This window comes from Saccopteryx leptura, chromosome 2 (genome assembly GCF_036850995.1).
Source record: "Saccopteryx leptura isolate mSacLep1 chromosome 2, mSacLep1_pri_phased_curated, whole genome shotgun sequence".
Taxonomy (NCBI): Eukaryota; Metazoa; Chordata; class Mammalia; order Chiroptera; family Emballonuridae; genus Saccopteryx; species Saccopteryx leptura.
The window spans coordinates 75,092,497-75,120,089 of NC_089504.1; the positions used below are offsets into that span (position 1 = coordinate 75,092,497).

The 27,593-nt window shown below is 37.0% G+C and overlaps 1 protein-coding gene across 5 annotated transcripts in view; it reads right to left on the reverse strand.

The window, feature by feature from the left end:
* Positions 1 to 23,677, reverse strand: part of ZDHHC21 (zinc finger DHHC-type palmitoyltransferase 21) — a 79,250-nt gene extending 55,573 nt beyond the window's left edge. The window contains exons 1-3 of one of the 5 annotated variants that reach the window (XM_066368194.1): positions 23,013 to 23,472; positions 8,981 to 9,179; positions 7,621 to 7,719 (exon numbers count right to left, since the gene is read on the reverse strand). In XM_066368194.1, the coding sequence (XP_066224291.1) occupies positions 7,621 to 7,719; positions 8,981 to 9,134 (253 nt within the window). In that variant the 5' untranslated portion in view covers positions 9,135 to 9,179; positions 23,013 to 23,472. Of the gene's footprint in view, positions 1 to 7,620; positions 7,720 to 8,980; positions 9,180 to 12,005; positions 12,130 to 22,977; positions 23,473 to 23,613 lie in introns of those variants that run through there. The other 4 variants (XM_066368193.1, XM_066368190.1, XM_066368191.1 and 1 more) reach the window with 4 other exon arrangements.
* Positions 23,678 to 27,593: the final 3,916 nt, after the last annotated feature.

The following is a 27,593-nucleotide window of genomic DNA, read 5'->3' on the forward strand; positions in this document are numbered from 1 at the left end:
TATACAAAATCTTATATATATAAATTTTTTCTTCTAGTCTCCAGTATAAATGTTTCCCAATGTTGCTATTCTATTCTATATATGTCTGCTTTTATATGTTTCTAATTTTTTTTTAGAAAGAGAGGAAACAGTGAGACAGACTCCTGTATGCACCCCAACCAGCAACCCCCATCTGGGGCTGATGCTCGAATCAACTGAGCTATCCTCAGCGCCTGAGGCTGATGCTCAGAGTAACCGGACCAACAGAGTTATCCTCAGTACCTGGGGCCAATGCTCAAACCAATTGAGTCACTGGCTTTAAGAGGAAAAGAAAGAGAGAAGAGGAGGAGAGGGGGAAAAGAAGCAGATGGTCACTTCTCCTGTGTGCCCTGACCAGAATCGAACCCAGAACATCGGCACACTGGACCAATGCTCTATCCACTGAGCAAACCAACCAGGGCCTGTATGTTTCTAATTTTATTTTATTTTATTTATTTATTTGTATTTTTCTGAAGCTGGAAACGGGGAGAGACAGTCAGACAGACTCCCGCATGCGCCCGACCGGGATCCACCCGGCACGCCCACCAGGGGCAAGCTCTGCCCACCAGGGGGCGATGCTCTGCCCCTCCACGGCATCGCTCTGCCGCGACCAGAGCCACTCTAGCGCCTGGGGCAGAGGCCAAGGAGCCATCCCCAGCGCCTGGGCCATCTTTGTTCCAATGGAGCCTTGGCTGCGGGAGGGGAAGAGAGAGACAGAGAGGAAGGAGGGGGTGGGGTGGAGAAGCAAATGGGCGCTTCCCCTATGTGCCCTGGCCGGGAATCGAACCCGGGTCCCCCGCACGCCAGGCCGACGCTCTACCGCTGAGCCAACCGGCCAGGGCTGTTTCTAATTTTAAACACTAAAAATAAGGTAATAGTCAAGCTAAGGTACACAAAACAATGTATTTGGGGTTTGGACATATTGCTATAAAAGTTAATGACAAAACCCTAAAGTACAACCAAAATTATTATATTAAAACAGAATTTTATTTAAACAAGTTAATTTCTAGAAATTTTATTATCTAAAGGCTCTAACAAAGGAATAATGCTGAGCCCTGGTTTCATGGATTAATAAATCAAAACCAATCTAACCTCATTAGAGAAACAGATTACATTCTCACCCCCAAAACCATTTCATTTTCTAAATCTTAATGGGCTCACTGGGGAACATTTATGGGTTAGATTTGGAAAAGGATTTCAGATTAGGAGGTATTAGAATAGTTTCAGAGTGAAAACTTACAAGAAAACTATTATTTAATGGAAGTAAAGAAATTCTTTACAAAACTCTGTCCTACAATCAAGAACAATTTCCTCTAGCTTATAGTGAGAGAACATACAAATTAAGTTTTGTGCTAAAAACATGAAGTTTACAGAAATAAAGAAAAAAGTCATGTTTTCTTTTTTTGTTTGTTGGGTTTTTTTTTTACAGAGACAGAGAGTGAGTCAGAGAGAGGGATAAATAGGGACAGACAGACAGGAACAGAGAGATGAGAAGCATCAATCATTAGTTTTTCGTTGCAACACCTTAGTTGTTCACTGATTGCTTTCACATATGTGCCTTGATGGGGGGGGGGGCGGCTACATCAGACCGAGTGACCCCTTGCTCAAGCCAGTGACCTTGGGTCCAAGCTGGTGAGCTTTGCCCAAACCAGATGATCCCGTGCTCAAGCTGGCGACCTCGGGGTCTCGAACCTGGGTCCTCCGCATCCCAGTCTGATGCTCTATCCACTGCGCCAACGCCTGGTCAGGCTAAAGTCATGTTTTCATTATAAATTATTCCAATCAGATCCATAAAAACTATATGGGAAGTGATCTACCAAGATAAGACAACAACACTTTATTATACAGAATGTATCTTAATATTTGTTGAAATAAAATTTTATTTTTACAAAATTCTTAAACCTTTCATTACTTATGTTTAAACTATAACCTAACCTCTTTAAAAGCATAAGCATAGTAAAATTAACCTAACTCCACATTCAGAGTGAATATCAGTATATGTAAAGTATGACCCTCATACACAGTATGTGGTCATTATATGCTTGCTAAAGTATAAAATGTTTAAATTTTTAAAATATATATTCTAAACATTAAGTAAAAAAAAATAACAGCAGGTAGTGTTCAATTTTCTACAAAGATACACTACTTTAATTCCATTATTTTAATTTCATGGCCAAGAATTTGAAATTTTATAGTCAAATGTTGGAAACACATTCTGCTACAGATATTCTAAAGAAATCAATAAGAAAAACCTATATCAAATTATTTGTTCCAATAACATGAAAATTGTAAAATTAACTCCTATATCTAAAATCTTATTTTAAAATAAAATACTTTCTTTCAGTTCTTTTAATGAAAATCTATCATGTTAGAGAGTAACAATATTAAAGCTAAATTTAGATAAACTAGTATCATTTAATTGTAAGAGAAATGGTAACCCATTTCATATGTAGCAAAATTCAATGCCACAAGCATATTACTTTTTCCTCAGGTAACTAGAAAATCCCTAACATTACAATGTTAAAACTCTGAATTCACATACTGTAAGAAATACAGTCAAAAAGATTTCCCTCAATGAACCAATTTTTTTATTAAAAGACAACATAAAAACTGAACATTCTTAAACCACTCCCTAAATATAAGTATGGTGAATTCTTATTGGCAATATTAGTATATAATATTTTAGCGACTAAAATGCTTTACTTTATACTTAACATGTTAGATTCACAGAAAAGAAGAGAGCATGTGGCTAGAGTCTAGTTCTGTAGCCTACCACAGGCTGGGAAACTATTCTGCAGGCTAATCCAGGCCACCACCTGCTTTTGTGTGACCCGTGAGCTAAGAATGGTTTTACTAATTTTAAATGATTGATAATAATAATTTATGGGATGTAAAAATCAGGAAAATTAAATTTCAATGTCTACAAATAAAGTTTTATTTGAACACAGATTTGCCCATTCATTTGCATACTATCTATGGCTACTTTTCTGCTAGAATGGCAAAGCTGAGGAATTGTGACAGAGACAGTATAGTTCACAAAGCTGAAAATCTTTTATTATCTTGTCCTTCAAAGTAAAGAGTTTGCTGCTCTATGATCTGGACCATAAATTTGTTTTTAAAAAGAGCTCAAGCCATTTCTTTGGAAAAATTGAAGATATTACACAAGTATCTAAAATAAGAGATACCTATGAAAATTCATTTGCAGACAAATGCATGAGCACTCACATATACCTATGTATTGTAAAAAATCTAGAAGTTTAATTAAAGTATCATCTATGTTTTTGCTTCTATAGCGAGAAAAATAAACCCATCCACCTTGACCTATCCTACATACCTATAGACCAGTTCTTAGTCTTTCTCTTTCTTTCTTCAGGATTTATTCATATCCAAATAGGATCCTGATGGCTGATACATTCTGATGTCTAATAAGCACCTGCAAGACTTTTGTACTAGCTATCTAATAATATAAAATAAAAGCCTATGGGAGAGAAAATCCAACTGCTAATTTACAGTAGCTATAAAAAATTAAAACTCACAGATACATTTTTTAAAGGAAGGAAAAATCAAAACAGAAAACTAATCGAATAAAAAAAAGACATACTCCATAATAGTCTGAGGCCGTTTAATATAAGTAAACAGCACTAGGCTGTTTAACACGAATCCTTATTCTATGCTGTAAATGCATGAATGAAAATAAAGCAAGGCTTCGTTTTGTTTTGTTATGTGTATCCCTCAGAAAGAAAGGAATCACCTTCTACTTGAGTCTTTTAAAAGACTTGCATATTAGGGGACTCTCTCTCAATTATCACATTTAATATAAAAAGTAATGATTTGGGGAAAATATAATTAGAAACTACCAAAATAAATAAAAGATTTGGGTCTTAATAGTGGTTCCCTGGCAGAACTGGTTGCCAATGAAGGAAATAAATGTCGGAAAGCTTCCCACAGATCACCTTTTAAAGAGCAATATAAGAGGGAGAAAAAAGGAAAAATAATGAATGCATACATTACCCTTTGCATTAACAGCGTATGCATCTCTACAGCTTGCATTAAATTTCAAGGGACAGCATCAGACAAATTTAATACATATTTTTAAAACTTAGAAGAAATATTTTGCTCTCTAACACAGTGGTCCCCAACCTTTTTTGGGCCATGGACCAGTTTAATGTCAGAAAATATTTTCACGGACTGGCCTTTAGGGTGGGATGGATAAATGTATCACGTGACCGAGATAAGCATCAAGAGTGAGTCTTAGATGGATATAACAGAGGGAATCTGGTCTTTTTTAAAAAATAAAACATTGTTCAGACTTAAATATAAATAAAATGGATATAATGTAAGTTATTTATTCTTACATTAAATAACTGTAAGGGGGTTGGGGACCACTGCTCTAACAGTCTGTCAAAAGTAACTCTAGTAGTAGCCCTGGCCAGTTGGCTCAGTGGTAGAGCGTCGGCCTGGCGTGCAGGAGTCCCAGGTTTGATTCCCGGCCAGGGCACACAGGAGAAGCGCCCATCTGCTTCTCCACCCCTCCCCCTCTCCTTCCTCTCTGTCTGTCTCTTCCCTTCCCACAGCCAAGGCTCCATTGGAGCAAAGTTGGCCCGGGCACTGAGGATGGCTCTATGGCCTCTGCCTCAGGCACTAGAATGGCTCTGGTTGCAACAGAGTGACGCCCCAGATGGGCAGAGCATCGCCCCCTGGTGGGCATGCCGGGTGGATCCCAGTCAGGCACATGTGGGAGTCTGACTGCCTCCCCGTTTCCAACTTCAGAAAAATACAAAAAAAAAAAGTAGCTCTAGTAGTGACAAAAAACACTGAAGTCAAAAATTACGAGTTAAGAAAGAGCATGATGATGAAATTGTCCTAAGGCTGATTGTGGTCATGAATGCAAAACTCTGTGAATATACTAAAAGCCACAAAAATGCATAATCTAAATGAGTAAATTATATGGCATATAAATTATAATCAATAAAGCTGTTTTAAAGGATTAAGAAATCGAATAAAATCATTTCATAAAACTTAAAAGTGACAAAAGTATATTCTATATTTAAGACATGTGTGAGTAATTTGAATAATATAAACAGACATTTAATTATCTTATTTCACTGTTTCATCTATATGACCAAAAGTTTCATAAAGGCAAATTCTGAGGATATTTGTATGGGAAAATGGAACAGCTTCTTATATTCAAATTGCCTCATAGTTTGTGAGTCGCATAGATACTAAATTTATTCCGTTTTTTTAAAAAAGCATGTAAACTATTTCAGAGCAATTAAATTTAAAAAATGGTTAAAGTCATAAAATTATTAGGGTTTCATTTTCCTTTTCTAAAAAATTCAATTATATCAAACTGCTCAGTCTTAAATCAATGCTGACTAAATGTCACTACTCTATAGCCCAAACTTTTTAGTCATGGTATATTATTTTTCACTGTTAAAATTTTGTATTTAGTAGTTAATACCATATTTACAAAATAATCTGGTAACCAGCACTAAAAACACATGACTTCAAATTTTCCCCACAATCAAGTCAAAGGTGAATAAAGAACTAAAATTATTACTCTGTATATAGAGCCATGATAAGAGCTGGTGGAAGCAAAGACTGGGCCTCAAATCATTTGGTAATAATCTGCTATAAAAGATAATCTATGCTCCTGATTACACAGGCTACCTACCTGATACAGTTACCATGAGAAATCAGGATATAAAGTACCAAGAGACTTTGAAAACATTAAAATATTATGTTAACATTTTTTTTTAACTAGGGAAAAGGGAAGTTCTCTGAACTCAGTGAAGAAAAACAGGTCAAATGTCAGCTGGGACCAGATATAATGCAGACAACCAAAGAGCAAGATGGTATCCTCCATTGCTACAGTCTATAAGCGAAAGGTAACAGTGGTTTCATATAAATTCAATTAGGCCCACAGATATAATCTGTTTGGTATTCATTTAAAAACAAATTTTTGACATTTTGAATTAGTTTCAATATTTTTTCAAAATAATGAATTTCTCATAAAAATTAAAATTCAGCTATTTTGACATCAAAAACTGTAAGATCTAAGAATACTGGGCCTACACTGTAGCTGAGTAGCATCCACTCCCCTCAGATCAGATACGAGATTTGCAACATGAAATAGCTCCTACCTAGCCCCACTCACTGATTTGCAGTGTATGACATCTAGGCATTTGAGTGTTTTGCGACTGCAAACTTAAAATTTTATCAGAAATGGGTCCTGGGTTAGGAAAAGTTTGCTTCTTTGATTTTCTGGGAACATTGAGTTTTTGAGTTGAAGTAGACAATTCATGCATTTATATTTTAAAATCTTTAGTTTAGGTAGTTGAGAAGAGGGATTTTATACAAATTGGAGAATGCCACCCTCCCTGCCCAAACATATGCATGCCCACATGCGTGTGCGCACTCACACACACTGCTAAGTGACAATGGTGTTGTTTCTGTAACTTATTAAAAATTAAACATTCAACATAGCTTTCAGAAATTTCTACAGCTACGTAAATATCAGAGTCATATCATTCCCATTTACGTAATCATTAAAGCTTACAATGCCAAGTAAGCCCCTAAATGATGGGTCTCAAAAAACAATAATCAGGAATTCAAGGGAGACTCTTTAAGTGACCTGCCACTTAATCCAATTTTAGAAGGAATTACCAATTCCCAAAACTTGCCACACACTGAATTACCTGGGATCTTTAAAAATACTGATGTCTGGTCCCACCCCCACATTCCAATCTGATTAATATGCAATGTGATCCAGACATTAAGATTTTTTAAAAGCCAGCTAGGTGATGCAAATGTGCAAGTTTGGAAATAACTGAATTACTATAAAAAGTATTCTGGTTCTATAATATATAACAAAGACATATACATTTCTTAATATAAGGAAGTACAGAGAATGCTCAAAGCTTACAAAGCAAATGATCAAAAATTAAAACTCAGTAAAAAGGGTAAATGAGGTTTACTATATCCAGTATGTAATAAAACAAGCAATTCATTTTTGTGTTGTGAATGGTAACTATGCAGTAAGGTGATTAAAAATTACCTTCAATTGACACTAGACTAAAGGCTTTCAAATTTTTCACTGAATTGTTAGAACTTGGAGAAATATAGGCAACAGTATCATAATACTGCATAATTTACTATAAGCATTATTACAGTATATTTATATCATGAGGTAAGTGGCACCATCAAAGCATTCATTTATTAAATAAAATATTTCTTCAATAATTATATACCATTCAACAAACGTTTTCCCAGTATTTATTAAGTGACAGAGACTGTTCCAGGCACTAAGGATACAGCACTGAACAAATGAAAACAAAACAACAAATCTACACCCTCACAGATCTAGAGTAGGAATAGAGACAGACAGACAGACTGAAAAGAGCCAGGGAGTGGAGGCGGGCTCCGAGGAGTCAGCTGGGATTTATAATTTTAAATAAAGAAGTATGGGAAGGAAACGTCTGAGAAAAAACTTGGAAGTTGTATTTGATGTCATATATAACTAATATATAAAGGCAATAAATACATTAATGAAAATAATAATTTTGGCATAGTAAAAACTGGTAAATCTGAAGAGTGCCATACCTCCATGTGGGATTTTAGGGTTCTCAGGGAGTCTTCCTGGATCAGTTATTGAGGCCCTTACTAAGGCAACCAGACAAAATATGGCAATGCCATAGAATACTAGAAGGAAAGGAAAAGGACAAGGACAGGAACAAGGAAAGGGAAGAGAAGAGAAGAGAATTAGTAATTTAACCTTCAAAACATTTTAGCAACAAGCATATTTAAAGTTTAAATGTATATGTTAATTAATACAATCAGATAATTTTTTTAAAAGATAGAACAATCAAATGATTTAATTCATTTCATTCATCAAATAATACTGTCAAAAGGCCTATCTTCAATATACCACTTTTAAGTGATATTCTGCATAATTGATAAACTTGTTATAAATCAGATTCTTCATTAACAGAGACTCCTTATAAATAATGGTATAAATGAATGGGTTCCCTTTTAATTACTATAGGTACTATGTTTGAAAAAAATTAAAGCAGCATTTTAAAACCTATTCCACAATTAAACATTCCATAACTCTAATTGGTTATCTTCAAAATTACTTTGAGTTAGTGATGTTCAATTTATCCTTTCAACAGAAATGAAGATATTTAATTTGAAAATAGAGTCTAGAAACTTTTAAAGTTTTAAAGTGAAAAACTAGACAAAGTAACATTAAGAGAAAATAGATTCATTCATTATAATCCTATCTTTTAAATGAATAAAAACAAACGGCAGTTTGCTGAGAGGAGGGGTGTAAGAAGGCAGTTCACCTGTAATAAGAAGCTCATTCAAGTGCTAACTCCAGGGCTGACTGCATGGTATTGATCAGTTTTATTATTTGTATATCAGAGATTATATTTCCCACAGCTCTTATAAGGTCAAAATGACATAATGTACATGGAAACTATAAATGCCATGTACATGTAAACTATGCCATTTCAAACTTAATCATAAGCAAGCCATCACACCAATGAACTATAGCAGAAAATAATTATATAAAGTTCAAATTGTTATAATCAATATTTGTATCATAAAAATCTCATTTCTCATTATGTATGCAAACTTCATTCTTAAACTCCTACATTTCCAATAAGCACATAACAGAAATATTAAAAATATACACACACAAATAAGCACTATCGTATCAGTTTTCTTAAATAAAATGATCTTTGTATATATTTTCCCGAGTTATATATAGAGATATCACATTTACTTAACCTGCAAATTAGTATATAAAGGCCATTATCTTTAAAACTTCCACAATTTAGTAAATAAGTTAGTATTAATATAGCATTAATATTAAAAGGAAGATTATCATATATTTCAAAAACATTCACAATGAGGAAAATCTTTAACTATATAAAGAAATAAAGACCTAGAAACTTACTTATTATTAATATGCCTGGAATATGTCCTTCTTCATAGTGAGGAAAGAGGACAATTTTGGGAATTATAACAATATTGTATAACCAGACAAAGACAATCAAACCCATGCAGCACCAACCATGTGGGTCAACAACAAAGTGAATCCGAAGACCCATTTTGCAGTTCTACCACTGCCTGCCAACCCACAAGAAAAGATGATCCTAAGGAGGGAGAGAAAAAAAGAAAGTTACTTACATAGAAAAATTATCTTACTAAAACAAAACTACCTTACAAGCAAGTATAAAATGATACTTGAACTTCCTTTGTATATATCATATTTGACAAAATAAAACACTAGAAAAATAAAGAAGTTTCAGGATATTCAAATTTCACCATTAGCTTCAAATAATTTAATTTCAATTTTCATTATGAATTGCTATCATAGAACATAAATTGGCACTACCTTCTGAAGTTAAACACAAGTACGTCCTTAACCCAGCAATTCAACATTTAAAACCAAAGGAAATGAGTACTCATGTCCACCAAAAGATATATAAACGTTTTTACTAGTTTTAATCATAAGGCTGATTATCACCCACATCAAAATAGTAGTAATTTTGTGGTGGGATGGGTGTTTATTAACTGGAAAGGAACACAGAAGGGCTAGACGTGTTCTCTCTTGATCTGGGTAGTGCTTCATGGGTGTGTGTGTGTGTGTGTGTGTGTGTGTGTGTGTGTGTGTAAAACATTCACTGCGCTGTACATTTAAGATTTGTGCAATTTAGTTTAATTTTAAACCGTAGTAAAATGCTTAGAATAATTTTAAAAATTATAATGAAAAGTGAAAATAATTACAAATTGCCAAAAATATTTAAATTCATGGAATGAAGTCCAACTTATTACTATGAACTCAAGAAGACCTCTGTTTAAATGGTCTTTTTTTTCAGTTAGTGTTAACAAAATGCTAACAGGCCTCCCAAACCTATGGTACCAAAAAAAGCGACAAAAAAAATCTGTACTTTAGTAGATATAACTTATAAGCTTAAACAGTAAATTATTATATAAGGAGTAGGGGCACCTTTTACATAAAATACAATGAAATAATTCAATAATAAACTAGAACTATGTTTCCCAAACCTGTAAGCAAGCCAGTCTCAACTGAGGAGCTTTTTAAGAATACTATTCCTAGAATCCATTCCAGATCTATTGAATCATATTCTTTATGGAGTAAAGCTCAAAACCCAACAAAATGTTTAAAAATGCTCCCCAACTGTATACAATGCATGTGAGTGGTATTTAGGAAGCACCAGTCCAGGAACTTCACTAAGACTTTAATGTTACAGCAATGAGTTGAACTCAGTTTAACAAATATTCATTGACCCTTCGCTGCGCTGTAGAAACGGTGAATATAAGACATGGTCTTTGCTCAAAGGAACTAACAGTCTAATGGACAAAAGATTCATAAACTGGGCTTAAAATAATATGGCCAGTTCCATTTTATATTATGTAGACAAGTTGTACTAGAGGCACAAAAGATGGGGACTAGTTAAAGCAGGGCAGGACTTCCTATAGGGGGTAAAACCTGGTAACAGTCTTAAAAGATGAGGAAAAGTTATCCAAGCAAAGAAAAGTGACAACACTGCAAACAAGGAAGAGCAAGAGGTTACAAGAGTAAACATTGTAGGAGGTATTACAAACTGCCACTATAAATCATAAATCTTTCACTAGAGAGTAAATGGTGAGAAGGAGCTACACAAAGAAGGACATAAAGATGCCATGTTAGAATGCTAAGACTTCATTCTTAGGCATTGGAAAGCTGTTAAAGCAGGGCTTTAACATAACGAAATTTATTCTTTAAATCAATTATTGAAGCTCTGATAAGGAAGATGAAAGGTCAGTTAGGGTGAGAGAAAACAAAAGCCAAAATTAGTTTTAGCGAAGAGATCAACTGAAGAAACAGTCAGAATGAAAACAGTAATTTTACTAACTGATTGGATCTTAGGGGTCACAGATAAAAGAGTGAAGGATGACTCCAGATTTTTAGTTTATATCCCATACTATTTCATTCTTAGAATAATTTATCATCAGTTGAAAAGCCACAGAGTACAGCCTCTTTAGAGGCCTTGACAATGTTATTTAGAGCTACAAAACTACCAGTACAAAGAAAATAAGATTAGAGTAACTTAATTTTAAAACAATACCCCTATGCTGCTATCCTCAGAATCTACACATACTGGGGCAGCAGGAAAAAAACAAACAAACAGGAACTCAAATGCAACACCACTCAATTGTTTAAATCAGATGTCCAAATTAGTCCTTACATATGAAATCTAAAATATGAATAGTGCCTAGGTCTTTAAAAAGTAATAAAAGTTTTACCTCTTAATTAAAAAATTAAAATACCTATCAGTATCATTTAAGTGAGAAAAGTCACAGAATAAAGCATGCTATTTAACTTGCTAGGTTTTATTTTAAAAAGTAAAGAAGTTCAAATAAAAATGACAAGTTATCTACATAACTAAAAAGAGAAACATTGAAAAGAATGTTTATATTTACAGTCTTGCCAACCATCAAGTGCTAAAAGAAATGACAGAAGGCTCTGTCTGTCTCTCAGCACATTCAATATTATTAACTTCGCATAACTTCTTTATTTTAATGTTACAGTTCCAGTCAGGACTAAACAACAGATTATAAATTACAATAATTATGCAGAACAGAGTAACTTCATTACATTCTACATTTATTAATATTAGAAACAGAAGAGCAAACAAGCCAGCAAAACAAGTAGCAAAATTATAAAATACTCATTCATTTTTTGAACTTTATTTTTACTCTCCTCTGCCAAAGAATAAATTTTTCTTATCAGTAGAAGAGATTCCTCACAACAGAAAATGCTAAATAGTGAAAAGTGTAGTTAAAATGTATCTATTTTTCCTGCATGTAAACATGTATAGACAACAAACTTGAAAAGAACAAGTATCTCCAAGGAAAAGTGATAGAAACATAAAACAGTAAACAAATAAGATTTCAAATATTTCTGTAAATACCTGATTAGTGAAAATTAGTGCCACATAACCCTTACAATTGGATTGTAGAGAAGAAAACAGTAGTCTACCAAGAGCTCCAAATCAGATTACAACCAGGAACACGTAACTGGTAGAGTTGCAGGATCATTCCACTCAGTTAAATCTTGACCAGGCGTGGCTTATGGCTGAACAGAAACTATTACACATCCGTAGCAACAACCCAACTGAATACAATGCTGCTACTCCGTCTTAAGGGTGGCATTTGTAAAATACTTTCATTAGCTAGAGATCCAACATATTAATTTGTATATTAAATGGTGAGTACATAACTCAAACTTTGATGTAACTAGTGGACACACTGGTATTTCAACATTTTTTAAGATTGCTATCTGGTAACTAACTATACTTGAGTGCTGTGACTAACTTCATTAATGATGCAAATTACTACAGCACAAACTTTTTAAAAAGAAATTATAATTCAACTCTAATAAACTGGACTACATAAATATTTACAGTGTTCAAACTATTCTAGTAGGAAACCACCTTTCCTCTTTTGCCTTTTCAGGCAACTAAATTTCACCACACATTTTCCTCAGGAAGAATAGTCAAGTCACTATAAAAAAGTGACAGAAAACTGTAACTTCGAAATGCATATTTGTGAGCCAAAATAACTCACAAGAAATCTAGTCAAATACGTATCTCTAAACTTACAGTTTTAGCTGACTCCTCACCTCAGCCAGTGGTCTCATTACGGTTCCATGAATATGAAAAGTATATTCCATCTCCCATGTCTCCTATCTGAAATAGCCTCACCATTTTGCTTACTCTAAATTCAACTCATACTCCAGGGTCAATCTGAATCTCACTCTCCATATAAAAATTTTCCTGGCACCTCAGTTCACAGTGATTTCTTTCTTTTCTCTCTTTCTCTTCTAAATTCCAAATAAAAAGCAAAACTAGTAAAAGAAAATAACAAGTGGTTTTATAATCCTGAAATGAGGTAGGCTTTCATAAACGAGACCCATAAACTAAGTTTGACCACATAAAGGAGAAAGTTCTGAAGCCCAAGACACACCAAAAAACAAAGTTAAAAGACAAAGCATCCCTGAAAAACAATAATATATGACCAACAAGAAGCATACAAAATAAACACTTAAAGAGGGGCAATTCACACAACTACATAAAAAATCAATGGCTAATCACTAGTGATTAGAAAAATGTGAAATAACTAGGTATATTTTTCATCCCTTGTATTTACAAAATTTTACTTAATTACTTATTTATTTAAGTGAGAGAAGGGGTGTTAGGCAGATTCCCGCATGCACTCTGACTGGGATCCACCCAGCAACACCCTTCTGGGGCAATGCTCAAATCAACCTGGTCAGCCTGAGGCTGACACTTGGACCAAATGAGCTATCCTCAGCACTTGGGGCCAACTCACACCAATCAACCAACTGGCTGAAAGAGAAGAAGGAGGAAAGAAGGGGAGAGGGAGGAAGAGAAGCAGATGAGCACGTCTTATGTGTGTCCTGACCAAAGATGGAACCCAGAACATCCACATGCTGGGCTGACTGACGCTCTATCCACTGAGCCAACCAGCCAGGGTTAGACAAAATTTTAGAAAGACAGATAATATCCAATGTTAAAAAGGCAGAGAAAATGACACACCAGTATACATATAAACTGATACAATCGTTTGGAAAGCAGTAGCTATTAAAGTGTCAAACTCTTTGACCCAGCAGTTATTTCTAATATTACCTAAAAGATATTCATTAGAGTATACTAGTATATATACATACAAGAGTGTTCTATACAGAACTTTTGTTAATTACAAAAATATGGCACAATCTAAATTTCATGCAGAGAGAGAAAAATGATTAAATTATAACATCCAATAGTGTAAACTATTTCCAAGTCACTACAATTTTAAAAGAAACAAATGGAGGGCAGATAGATCTAGATCTTCATTGCTACCCACATATAATGTTGAGTGAAAAAAGTTACATTGGCAAAATCTATGGGGGCAAGGGTTCTTAACAGTGGTTTCCTGAAGGTAGAGGAGGAAGGAAATAGACGAGGAGAGGCCAAAGGGAACTTCTGTGGCGCTGATAAAGATCTCTATCTAGATACGAGTTTGAGATACACAGGTTATGAACGGTCATGTCAAACCTCAGCAAACACACACTCAATATTACATGGCAGTAAATTTACCTTTTAAAAAACCCTGTAAATCAGCACTGAACTCTAGTTAATAATATATATGCTGAAGTATTAGGGAGAGAGGGGAGAAGTGTACTGATGAATGCAAGTTAACTTTGAATAGGATCCAAAATAATGAAGTAGATTGATAAATGGACTGGGGGATGGATGAGTCTGTGATAAAGTTCAGTAAAATATTAGTTGTGAATGTAGGTGATGGGTATTCAAAGGCTACACTATATAATTCTTTCAACTCTACTGTTAAAATTTTTCATAATTAAATGTTGGAGGGGAAAGCCAATCATACAAAAATGTATATAACATGATTGTTTTTGTTAGAAGAAAAGTATATGTATAAGTGATTTTTGTATATGTATAGGAAAAACGTGAGAAAGAGAACACACCTACAAACTGTTATCAGTGGTTATCACTAGGCTGAGGAAGGAAAGCAATCAGAAGGCAGGCTTTCATGTTTTATACATTTATATGTTCTTCCAAATTTATTAGTAAACATATGTACTTCTAAATTCTTTTCGACCAACTGAACTATAAAAAGATAGCCCAGGAAGTCTGATTAGACACTACAACCTTACAAATAAAATATTTAACTTAAGCCTCTCTTTATCACTATATATTATCCTTATCTTAAATGCTTTTAAAATTGATATTTTTAAAAATGCAATGTAGAAGCATCAGCTGGAAAGCCAAATAGTTATAATCCAGAAAGATGTTTATGAAACTTGTATCACTTATAGATTATTTTCCCTATGGCAAAAGCCTTATTTAAGAAAATGTTTAAAGTTTAATATGAATAATTTTAAGTAATCATAAAGTAACTACAATTATTTTTTGCAAATGAATAATTTTTGAATGCATCTAAACATAGGAATTAAAGACATATGCCACATACTTCAGAAATATATTCCCATGGAAAATTAAATGCAGACTTACCACTTGCAAACTCACTGTAATGTGCTGAAACTTTTCTGGTACTTGAATTTAGAGGTTTTTATCTTGAGTCATTTTTTTTTATTACATTTCAACAAATGAATATCTCTTCAAAAACAGTTCTCCATAAGAATCTATTTATGGTTTAATAAATAATTCTCTCACAAAAACAAAAATTGTAAGCAGCTAATCCAACCATGAAAATGTCAATTAAACTTTTAAATTCAGACATAAGATTATTCAACTCCACCTCATTCTGTGCTTTCATACTCCACACCACCTCCCAAAAAAGTGCACTTGATTACTGTTGGGCAAATAAGTTTGTAAAATTTGTGTTATTTGGTTTTACTCATTTTTATTAAAAATGGTGCTGCCCACATGGGTTAGCTGATTACCTTCTTGCTTGGGAAGGGGCGTGGTTATGCTAATGTGTGCTGGGGAAGGGCTTTTGTGCCAAAAAGTTTTCAAAGAAGGAGCTAGGAGGCCATTTGAGAAGAGACCACGTTGTTGCAGGGAGAGAGGCCACGTGGTTGCAGAGGCAAGCAGGCAAGATGGCGGGGTGCTGAAGGGGAACAGAGGTGGGAGCCTTCGATTCTAGGAAAAACCAGAAAGATTCTCCTGGTTGTGGAACAGGAGAACATGTGAGTGGGTTATGGTGCCCGACTGTTTTTTACTCGTTGGCCGGTACGAGTCTAGAATAAAAGGTAATGGCCCACCATTTCTTGGCTCCGCAGTTTCATTACCATCTGCCCGAATTCAATGAGAACCTGCATGTGAATGGCTACGATGGCAGCAGCCCCTGGCCTTACAATTACCATTACACATCAAAGTCCTCTCTTTTGAAATCACTCAGTTCCCATAAAATCAAATCAGCATTATGTGTCCAGTTTGGGCTTCACCAAGTTTCCTCACCACAAATCACAAAATGACAATCGATTCTGAGATCACTGATAGGAAAAAGTGCAATGTAATGTCTGTCTTTCATAATCTGAGGCTAGAACTATCTAATCACAATTGATAAACATAAAATTAAGAGTTTAAAATAGAACCAAGTTTTAGTTTAGAATGCTGTAAAGAGAAAAGCTATCCTCCTGTGATAAAAACATTAAGCAAAGCAACCATGAAAGTTAGTTTCTACAGTTCTAGCTTAAACAATAATACTGTGAAGAGTTCTAGATAACATGATTCAATATTTCACTAATTTAATCAACATCTATTGACTATATACAGTGTTTTGGTGCTAGATATAAACAGAAGAGAGAGGCCCTCTACTAAGTGAAGAAAAACTGGTAAATAGACAAGATCATAACCACATAAAACAAGGTAAGACAGAGGGCAAGGAGGAAAGAAAGCACCTCATATAGAAAGGATATTGTTTCAAGGAACTTTTTCACTTATGTGAACATTTATGTGTGTACTAGATTGCAATACAAAATGTATTTCTTATGGTAAACTGTCATAAGAAAAGACTTCAGGAAGAGAGTAAAATCTGTGAATTAACTTAGTGAAGAATGGAGGCTATTCTGCACAAGGGAGCAAATAAGCAAAGGTATAAAAGCAGGCAGAGAAAACGCAATTAAACTGAAATGACAAGAGTCACTGAATATGGAAGAATAGGATAAAACACAATTACCTCTTCTGACCACAATCAACTCTAAGAAATAGATCTCATAATGTTACTAGCACATACAAACATATGGGATATATAAGTATATGTGTGTACTCATAAATATATTCATGTATGAAATATATAACTGAAAAAAATTAATCAAATATTTACCCTTACTATATGTAATTCACTCTGATATAATTTGATGACCCACAAGCAGAGAATGATCTAAAAGTGAAAAACACTGTTAAGCCATGCCAATGAGTTTGGATTTCCCCTAAACACAGTGGAAACCACAGAGGATTTTATACAGAAGAATGCCATGATGAAACTTGCATTTTGGAAAGAAGAACAATACTCTGAAGAATGAACTCTGGTGGATGGCTAAGGCTCCAAGACAGACTAAATGAAATACGATAGGCTTACTGGCTATCAACATGAGAAATAATTATGGGCACATGGCAAGCACCCCAAAAGTGGTAACTTACAAGAGGAGTGGGGCAGAGGGTTGAGGAAGAAACACTTAAGACAGGAGGCATACTGGAAAGGGACAATTAAGAACTTAATGAGTAAAACTTATAGGGAGTTGGTGAACAATTGGAAGCATAGAACACATGCTAGAATGGTTCCCAAGCCTTTGGCTTAGCAACTAGGTGAAGGGTGGTACCATTCTCCAAAAGAAGGGTGGTACCATTCTCCAAAACAGGAAATAAAGAACAAGTTATGAATTTATTAAGTATACTGCTTACCATAGCAAAGAGAAACTATTATATACTGATGTGAAAAATACATCAAAATCATTATCATCACATTTCCATTCCCCTTAAGAGATTTTTTTTTCTAGGTGAGAGGAGGGGAGATAGTGAGGCAGACTCCCACATGCCCTAACTGGGACCCATCCGGCAGCCCCCATCTAGGGCTAATGTTCGAGTACTGAGCTATTTTCAGCACCTGTGGCTGACACGCTGGGACCAACTGAGTTATCCTCAGTGTCCAGAGTCACACTCAAACCAATCCAGCTGGATGCGGGAGGGGGAGAGGGAGAGAAGGGGGAGAGGGAGCAGGAGAGAAACAGAGAGTCACTTCTCCTGTGTGCCCTGCCCAGGAACTGAACCCAGGACGTTCATATGCCAAGCAGATGCTCTATCTGCTGAGCCACCAGATAGAGCCATAGATATATATAGAGAGACATAAAGATATAGATAGATTTTTTTTTTTTAAGTCAGAGGCGAGGAGGCAGAGACAGACCCTTGCATACGCCTGACTGGGATCTACCTGACAAGTCCTCTACCAGGCAATGCTCTGCCTGCCTGGGCTGTTGCTATGTTGCTCGGCAACCGAGCTATTTTAGCACCTAGGAGAGGCCATGAAGCCATCCTCAGCACCTGGAGCCAACTTTGCAGGAACCATTTGAGGCATGGCTGCAGGATGGGGAAGAAAAAGGGCAGGGAGTGGAGGCTAAGAAGCAGATGGTCGCTTCTCCTGTATGTCCTGACCTGGAATCGAACTGAAACTTCCACATGCTGGGCCAACTCTCTACCACTGAGCCAACCGGTCAGGGCCCAGAAATATTTTTTAAATTTTTATTATTTATTCATTTTAGAGAGGTGGGGTGGAGAGAGAGAGAGAGAGAGAGAGAGAGAGAGAGAGAGAGAGAGAGAGAAAAGGGAAGGGGGAGGAGCAGGAAGTATCAACTCCCATATGTGCCTTCACCAGGCAAGCCTGGGATTTTGAACTGGTGACCTCAGTGTTCCAGGTCAACATTTGACCCACTTCACCACCACAGGTCAGGCCAGAGATACTCTTAAAAAACTACTTTCTCCCAGGGTCAATTTTTCTATGGTCCATAGTTATTAGGATTGTCAAATATAAATTATTTCTACTCTAATTTTCTGAGCTAATTCTGAGTCTCCTTGGTTGTACCTTTGTTTTTTAGAGACAAAATACAGAACAGCAAAGTAAAGAACTGCTGCTGTAATGGGAAATGAATGAATTCATCTTCTAGAAAATAATCTCAAGCAGAATTAAATGTGGTACATCAAAGTATTCTGAAATATGGCCAAGGTCAATAATACTGCAAAGACTATGACTCCACAGTGGCTTCCTCATGTTCCAGCCCAGCAGTTTCTGTCAGTAACACTCTTAGGTAATAGCATAGGTCAACCCTCCATGAGTCAAACTCCAGTTACTCACTGGCTTAAAATCAAGGGAAAAAATCCTACTTTACACTTACAGTTATTAGAGCTACACTGCAGCCATAGTATTCAAAATGAGATGAATATTTCATCTAGTTAAATATCATCAACCCCACTGTGGAATCAAATCTCTACTATGTGGTATGAAAGCAATATTAGCCTTAAAAATCCAAGAAATTTTGGGGTAACAAAGAATATCCCAAACTTTCATAACTATAAAATATAATTAAATACTTTTAACATTGCTATGTCTAAATGAATACAATGAACAATTTATAGGGCACACCAAAAAAAAAATTTCCCCCACAGAGCCAAAAGAAAAGTTAACAATATATATCATATATAATATATATTGACATAAATAAAATATATAAAATATATATTTATATATAAAATATAAACCTATAATTGCAGCTTATAATGAATTTTTAAAACAAAGTTACAATTATACACCTTTAACATATATTTACATGGCTATTTAACATCTGAATTGATCCACTCTGAAAATTGGTCAGTTTAACCAATTCTTCCTAAATTTTCAGGTGTAGCTATCTTGAACAATTAGCCAATAAGGTATTCAATTTTTTGAAATATCACATCGGTATTCGGTTTATTTCAATAGAGTAAGAAATTAATTCTGTACAGATATTAAAAAGAGAGCCACATACAAATTACGACATAGCCGCTTATTAGCTCTTCAAGCTTCAGTTTCTTTTCAAGTTTCAGTTTAACCATCTGTAAAATAGTGATGAAATTATTAAATCACAGGGTTATTGTACTTAAATGAAAAATTGCCTGGCAGATGATAAGCACCTCCAAAAATGACTTTTTTTTCTTTTTCAAGAGAGAGGAGGGGAGACAGTGAGACAGACTCCCGCAAGCGCTCCTACCAGGTCCACCTGTCTGGGGCTGATGCTCGAGTATAAGCTATTTTTAGCGACAGAGGCTGAGGCTCAGAGGAATCAAGCTAACCTCAGAGCTATCCTCAGCACAGGGCCTCCGTTCGAACCATTCCAGCCACTGGCTGCCGGAGAGGAAGAGGAGAGAAGGGGAAGGAGGAAGAAAGGGAAGAGGGGGTGGGAGAGAAGCAGATGGTCACTTCTCCTATGTGCCCTGCAGGAATCGAACCTGGGACATCCACACACCAGGCCCACCCTCTATCCACTAAGCCAAACGGCCAGGGCCCAAAATGATAATTAAAGGGGAGTGGAAGAGGGGAGAGGAAGGGAAACTTAAAGATGAGTTCTACTACATAGTCTTACAAACTCCAGAATGAAAAATAATTCTGGATTCCATCATTAAAGTGGTGATACATTTAACCATAACCCAGATACCTACTTTCTCTAACACTAAAGTCTGAGAACTACTTGTCAGAGATGAGAAACCTCAGATGGTACACTTTCAGTGGTATCATAAAGTAAGCACATGGAGAGGTTGCATTTCCACATGTTAGCATGAGGTCTCTTCAAGCAGAAAACCAAAAACAGAGATGTGATCTAAAATAGACTGAACTGAAGCCTGTAAACTAAATCACTTTCAGGTTAAAAGCAGAAGGACTGGTGATTTATGAAATGAAGTATGGGAGAAAATCGGGACCTGATTTTAGAAGCTAATGAAGAATATATAATTAAAGTAAGGAATTCTGATTCAATTGCTGAATTCTCCAAAAAGACTGAAATGTGAGCAATGCTACTTCGTGTCTATGAAGATGGATTTTTTAAACTAGGCTAACTCAATTTACCAATGATTCTTAACCAAAAAATCACTATTCTGACAATAAGAAAGAGTGGTATTTTTCCATTCTCGTCTTCCACCTATATATTTTTACTGATTCAAAAAAGTTCAAACAGCCTGACCAAGCGGTGGCGCAGTGGATAGAGCGTTGGACTGGGATGCAGAAGGGCCCAGGTTTGAGACCCCAAGGTCGTCAGCTTGAACGCGGGTTCATCTGGTTTGAGCAAAAGCTCACCAGCTTGGACCCAAGGTCGCTGGCTCGAACAAGGGGTTACTCGGTCTGCTGAAGGCCCGCGGTCAAGGCACATATAAGAAAGCAATCAATGAACAACTAAGGTGTCGCAACGAAAAACTGATGATTGATGTTTCTCATCTCTCTCCATTCCTGTCTGTCTGTCCCTATCTATCCCTCTCTCTGACTCTCTCTCTGTCTCTGTAAAAAAAAAAAAAAAAAGTTCAAAATTTCTAACTTAAGAGGTATTAATGTACTGATGATTCTACTAAACTCTAAAATGCCATTTATATTTAGTGCATTTGAAAAGTTGAATCCAAACCCTAATAGTTTACTAAATAAAAAGACTCCATTCTTTAATATAAAAGTAAAACTGAGGTTAGGGAACAACTTTCTGGTAATAAAAATAGCTTTCCTCTGCCTTCTCTGGTAGGCCTGGTAGTACTGATGATACCACCACTATGTAGCCTTCTAACCTGAAAAAGATTTGTTGATTCACAATTACAAAGCAGAAAAAAAGCTCCATGGAGACTTCACTAGACTTTTCAATTCATTTCTTCACTAATTCATCACATTATTACTTTTCAAGTTCTGAATCAGTCCCTATGAATTAAAGAAATCAGGCAGTGGGCAAATCAGTAAAAATTTTATGATTCACTGATTACTTTTCATTATAGAATCTATCTGTTAAGCTAACAGTTATGTGCATGCATTTTAAAATGCTTAAATTTCTTTTATTACATAAAATAACCCAGTGATAGGCAAGGTAACACAGTTGTTACCATTTTATTTAAAATATGCTCTATTGCATTTACTCCACCTACAGTTTCTGGAGTAAGCGTAACAGAAATAACAACAATTTGAAAGGAACTAATATAATCCTATTGCTTTACATCCAAAATGAGAAATTCTGAAATAGTACTACATCAAACACTATTCCAAAAAGTATGGAATTATAGATTTCTTACTCATATTTTTATATAAATTTCTTCAAGTAAATATTTTAACGTACCTTTAACATGTTAAAGGGTCTTAAATTATTTATAAATATATATGCCAAGCAAGCAGGGAAAAGCAAATAAGCCTTAAAGAATTTAGCTTGACTCCCCAGTTGTATAGATGAGAAAACAGCATGGGTTATGATCTACCCATGACCCCACAGCTGGACTAGGACAGCAATGAGACTAAAATCTGCTTTTTCCTTCCACAACACCAAATCTTATTTGGTTGTTTCTGATTGATTTCTCACTTCATCTCATCTTCAAAAACCATTTCGCCATTAAGACATAACTTAGGCAAAATAAAACACCTGAGTTTCAACTAAAAAGTTGAAAAAAATATAACAAGACATTACACCAAAAGCATTTTCATCCAGGAATGGCACACACTACCTTATTATTAGTATTACTATCACTATTATTACCACCACAAGGGAGGTGGTTAATTTTTTTTTTAAGTATATATTTTGACATACTAGGGTGAGGACCGATTAGACACGGTTTGAACTTACCCTTAATTATCCTTAGTCCTCTTTACTTTAAACTGATTTATGACCTGCCTACAATGACCTGGATATTTTTCCCCCCATCTTGTACTTTTATGGACTACTATATTGCAATACTTTCAAGTAATAATCTGTCAGTTCTCTCAGCCCTAGAGATACAGACATCCTCCACTGACTCACAAGGGATTATAAAACGTGACCCAAATATAGCTTGAGAAAGACCAGAACTTTAAATGAACTCTCCAGTTAAAATCCAGCAACCTATTATAGTGAATGGTAACAAGTGCAAACTGCTGCCACCCATAAGCCATTTTCTCAAAATCACTCTAGGATCTAAGAGGGAGGCAGAAGGTCAATAAAGGAGTAAACTACTTCTCCTGCTGCTGATCCTCTGCAGCCTCACACCAGCGATCTGGAAATGAATGAAAGGCTGTGGCAGCAAAAATCCCAGATCCCTAGGCAGGTCTCGATCTGAGGTACGGGGAGGGAAACAGCAGTTCACAGGCGAGAAACTCAGGGCACAGATTTCATACATTAAAAAAAAAAAAAAAAATTTTTTTTTTAAACCGTACCAAAATCACCGCGACTAGAGCAGGAACCCACTCACCACCAGTGAATGGGAGGGGCCGCCGACGGGCGGCTGCAGCTCTGGCTGAAGATGCTCTGAGGAAGGCCAGGCGGCCGAGCAGGGCACCCGGAACACCCAGGGCTCCGAGCGTGTGCGGGAGGCAGGTGCGGGCGGCGGCCGGGCGCGGGCGAGAGCGCAGCCAGGTGAGGCGGCCGGGCGCCTGGGGCAGCGGCGGGGACCCGCAAGGGGCTGGCCGCGTCGCCCCCGTCCCTGCCTGCGCACACTCACCGCACCGCCCGGCTCTCGCCTCGCAGCCGTGGCTCTCGCGGCCGCCAGCGGCTCTTCCCGCTCCTCCTCCACTGCCTCCTCCAGTGCCGCCGCCGCCGCCGCCCAGGCTGGGCCGTGCTCCTTTCCGCTTCCGGGAGCCCGAGCGCCTGGACCGGCGGCCTGAGCATCCGCCCGCCCGCGCCTGCGGCTGACCGGCTGCCGCCCGCGCCGTCCCGCTCCGCGCCCGGGAGCACGATGGCAGCCGCCGAGGGCCGAAAGACCAGGAATCGCGGCGCCGGCGCAAGACACGCGCCCGCACCTAGGCCGCGGGTCCCGCCAGAACCCTGAACCCAAGCATCCGAACCTGACGCACCTGGGCGCCTTTGCACTTTCCTGATGCCATCTTCCCAGCTCTGTCCAGGACGTCCTTCTCTTTGTCCCCACACCCTCACCGTCCTCCTTATAAGGATTGCGTTTATCTTCTTTCTTTAAAGGGAGATGCTCAACCAGCCTCTCTCAGAAGACGTTCAGAATGTCCTGCGCTATCTTGCTTCCAAGTGCAGTCCGCAGGAACTGGTTTGAAATGCACAGTCTTAGGCCTGCTTATCAGTGTTGCATTATAACACCATCTCCAGGTGATTGGTACGTGTGCACCTTAAAGATTGGAAAGCACTGGACTCTAGTGAATGGTCTTGCCCACTTCAAACCTTCTTTGAGACAAGAGCTAATGTTGCCCCAACCATCCAAGAAGTTTCCTATTCCTGTCAGCAACCGAAACAAGTTTTACTTAGGATTTCAGGAAGCATCCAAAAGTTGCCGGCTTTCCTATCCTGTAACCTAGGAAAAATAACTTGACTCAACATAGCAAATAATACACCTCACAGTCTAAACTGGTATCAAACACCAGCGATACACTACAACCTCTCCTTTCCTCCCTCACCTCAACTGAACAGTACTTTGGGAAGATTAAAATGTTTGCAATAATCTGGAACTAAATCTTTGGGCCAGCATGCCAGAGGAGATAATGTATGAATGAAAGAAATAATACCTGCTGCATAAAATCTGAGCTCCTTACAAGATGTTAGTGAAAGCCCTTTACAAATTGGTCCAACCTACCTCTCCAGTTTTGTATCTAACTACTAACTTGGTTTATTTATCCATCCAGAATGCCCTCTATCTTCCCATCTGATGATCTTAATTCTATCTAGGCTTGGGAGTTAGCTCAAATCCTGCCAGCCCAGAATTCTCTCTCACTGCTGCATTTATATTATATGCATTGTAGTTTATTTGAGGCCCTTATCTTACCTTGAATTACTAGGTATTTTTTAATGTGTTTTGTCCTAGTTTCTGAGTTGATTACAAACCCCTTGGGATCTTGAAGACCAGTCAGTGGTTATCAAAGTGTGGTCTCCACATCAGCAACATCAACATAACCTGGGCACTTGTGGGAAAAGTTCCACATTCTCCAACTCCACCCTAGATCTACTGTTTAGAAACCGGGCAGTGAATTCCAGCTGTGTTTTAACAAGGTTTGCAAGTAATTCTAATGTACACTCAACTCTTAGAATTACTAACCTAGAATATTGTCTCTACTTCCAAAGGTACTCAATGGACTGATTTATCTAAAAGCAAGTTTTATTGCCTTTTAGATTAAGAAATAAGCTGCTCAGTTCATGCACAACTAGTTGGAAATCTGTGACAATTGCTTTTGGAAGAATTATCTTTGATTTTCATAATGCAGTTTATGTAGTAGATGTTCGTAGCTTGGTTTGTTTGAAAAGAAAGAAATAATAGAGATAACTAGTCATTTTAGGGGAAAAAGAAATATGTAGACTTTTACCTCTAGTCAGGTAACTGAGTTGCATAATGTTGCTCTCTTTTAGCATACCCTTGTGACAATGATTTGTGGCAAATGAGCTCAACAGGTCTCAAAATGATACTTAGTGGGTGGCCACATAAATGCTCATAACAATTGAAAGTGTACATATTTTTCATGGCTTTCTTTCATGAGTTAATTTTTCTCATTAGCCAAATCAATACCACAGAGAATTTTCTTCAAAAGGCATGGAAAGAGAGAAGTACCATAATAGGAAAAATGTTCTGAAAATCATGAGACTTTATACCATGGGAAGTTAAGTATTATATAATCAAGGACCTATCTATATCTATATTTTATTTGGAAGGTCAAGTCATCTAGTTCTATCATTCATGATAAACATGACAATATTGTATGGAATTATATTGTATGTAAGAATCAAGTAATCTTTTGGGGAGCTTTTCTATTTCCTGTAAGGATGGAGAGAAGATATATGCTATGCAGTATTTATTCCCCTCCAGAATTCTAGTTTATTTCATGTGCCTGTGACTGATAGAAACATGATTATTAATCAAACTAATATTTATCTGGGAATTGAAAAAATGACAAGCACAAGTAGCATTGCTGCCACTGTCAGCTTAGCTTTTCAACAAAGGCACAGTCAGGGCATTTATGTGGATAAACTCAAGCCAACTACTGTGCTTCTGTGCCATGACTGGGAAGGACTGGATTTTACTGCAATTTCTAAAAGTGAGTGCAAGTGTAGTCCAGAGTTTAATCAGTACTGGCTAATAGCCCTTGGCAGCTTTGGGTGTATGGCATTCTCCACCTGCCCATCTGGGTACCATGCCCTAAGCACCCACATTTGATGCACATCCATGATTTCTTGGTTGCTTATAGTCATCTCCCCCATCTGTTTGAGTGGCAGAGTGCCCATTCCACAACAGTCTAATATTCTAATAGTTGTTCTTAACCTCTTTAGGGTTACACATCTCTTTTAGCATCTGATGAAAGTTGTGAGCCCCCTTTCACACACACACACATATAAATTTATACATACATATTTAATATGAAGTTTCACAAAGTGTTCCACCTTTCCACATCTCCAGAGGACCATAATAAAGTCATAAATGTCAGGTTAAGAACTTGCCCTCAGACATAGAAAGTGGGTAAAATAAACTTTTTCTTTTTTTAAATATGAAGTATAACTCTAAAAAAAAACCCCACTGTGTGCTTAGGAGACAAAACAAAAGCAACGCTAAACAGGGTTACAAGCAAAGCGCCATGGGAATGCTAAAGCAGCAGCTAGTAGCGTCAGCAGGGTGATTCAAGACTGGCTTCATAGAGAAAAGTTCTTGTATCAGACAAGTGACATGAGGATTTTGATAAGGACAAAGGATCCCTCCAGGATGAGGAAAAGTGTAAGTACAAGCATGGAGACATGAAAGTACAATGGTTCATCTAGTGTGGCTCAAATGCAAGTTACATGGAAAGATAGAACAGAATCAAATCAGGATGAGCTGCAAATACAATGCTATTTTCAAAGACGAGCCATTAAGATTTTGGAGTAGGCAAATCTAATCTGGAAAGATTTTAGTGAGGCAGTGGCATCATCAAAAGGCACAGTGGTGGGCATTTGGAAATGTAATTAATATCCTAAATTGGAACCTGCTAGTGAAGCCACATGGCTTTGCCTCAGCTTTTTAGGGTTGCTTGGTGTTTGCTATAGAGATTTCTATTACATGAAACCAAGATGAGCCTGAGATTCTTACAGTTGGTTAAGTACCAGTGTGGAGAAGTATCCTGGTGACTGAGCAGGTGAATTTAGAGTCCAGGGCCCTAAAGAGTTAAAATCTACTTGGAATGGCAAAAAAAGACAATCAACTTGGACTGAGAAGAGGAAAGAAGCCCTGCCACTATTCTTGGGCTGGAAGAATAGAAACATTAATGCCAGCTGCAAAGTTAATAGTAAACACTGTGTCTGCCAAGGTCATGCAGCAGTTATACATTACCATAATGACCCTCTCTTTGGGTGATTACTGACTAATGATGCCCCAGACCACTTGCTATTTTCATTTATTACTAGGGATTCCCAATTTTTCAGCTACCTACACCTCATGACAGCATTCAATTCCTAGTTGATTCCCTCTCTTCCTAATCCTTCCTCAAAACGACTAATCCAAAACTGATCTTTTCTTCTCTTAGATTATCTTCAGACTCCTTGAATGGGAGCCCAAATCACAAATGATGCCTTGTTCCTTCTGCTTTGTCTGTGGCACTCCTCTGAAGTGCCTTCCGTCCTTGCAAGGCAATCAGTTTTATTTTGTCAGGCTTGTTCCTAGTAGTCTTTGGCTGATTAATTTTTAACAACCCATTTGATAATGAAAGCACCCGATAGTCAGGATTCAAAGTCAAGGTTCTTCAGGAAAGAGGTCGCCCTTTCTGAATAAATGCCACAACAAAATAGCTGCCATTCTCAGCAATGAGACTCAACGGTTGCACTCTTCCAAATTGGGAGGGAGTGATACTTGGACAAG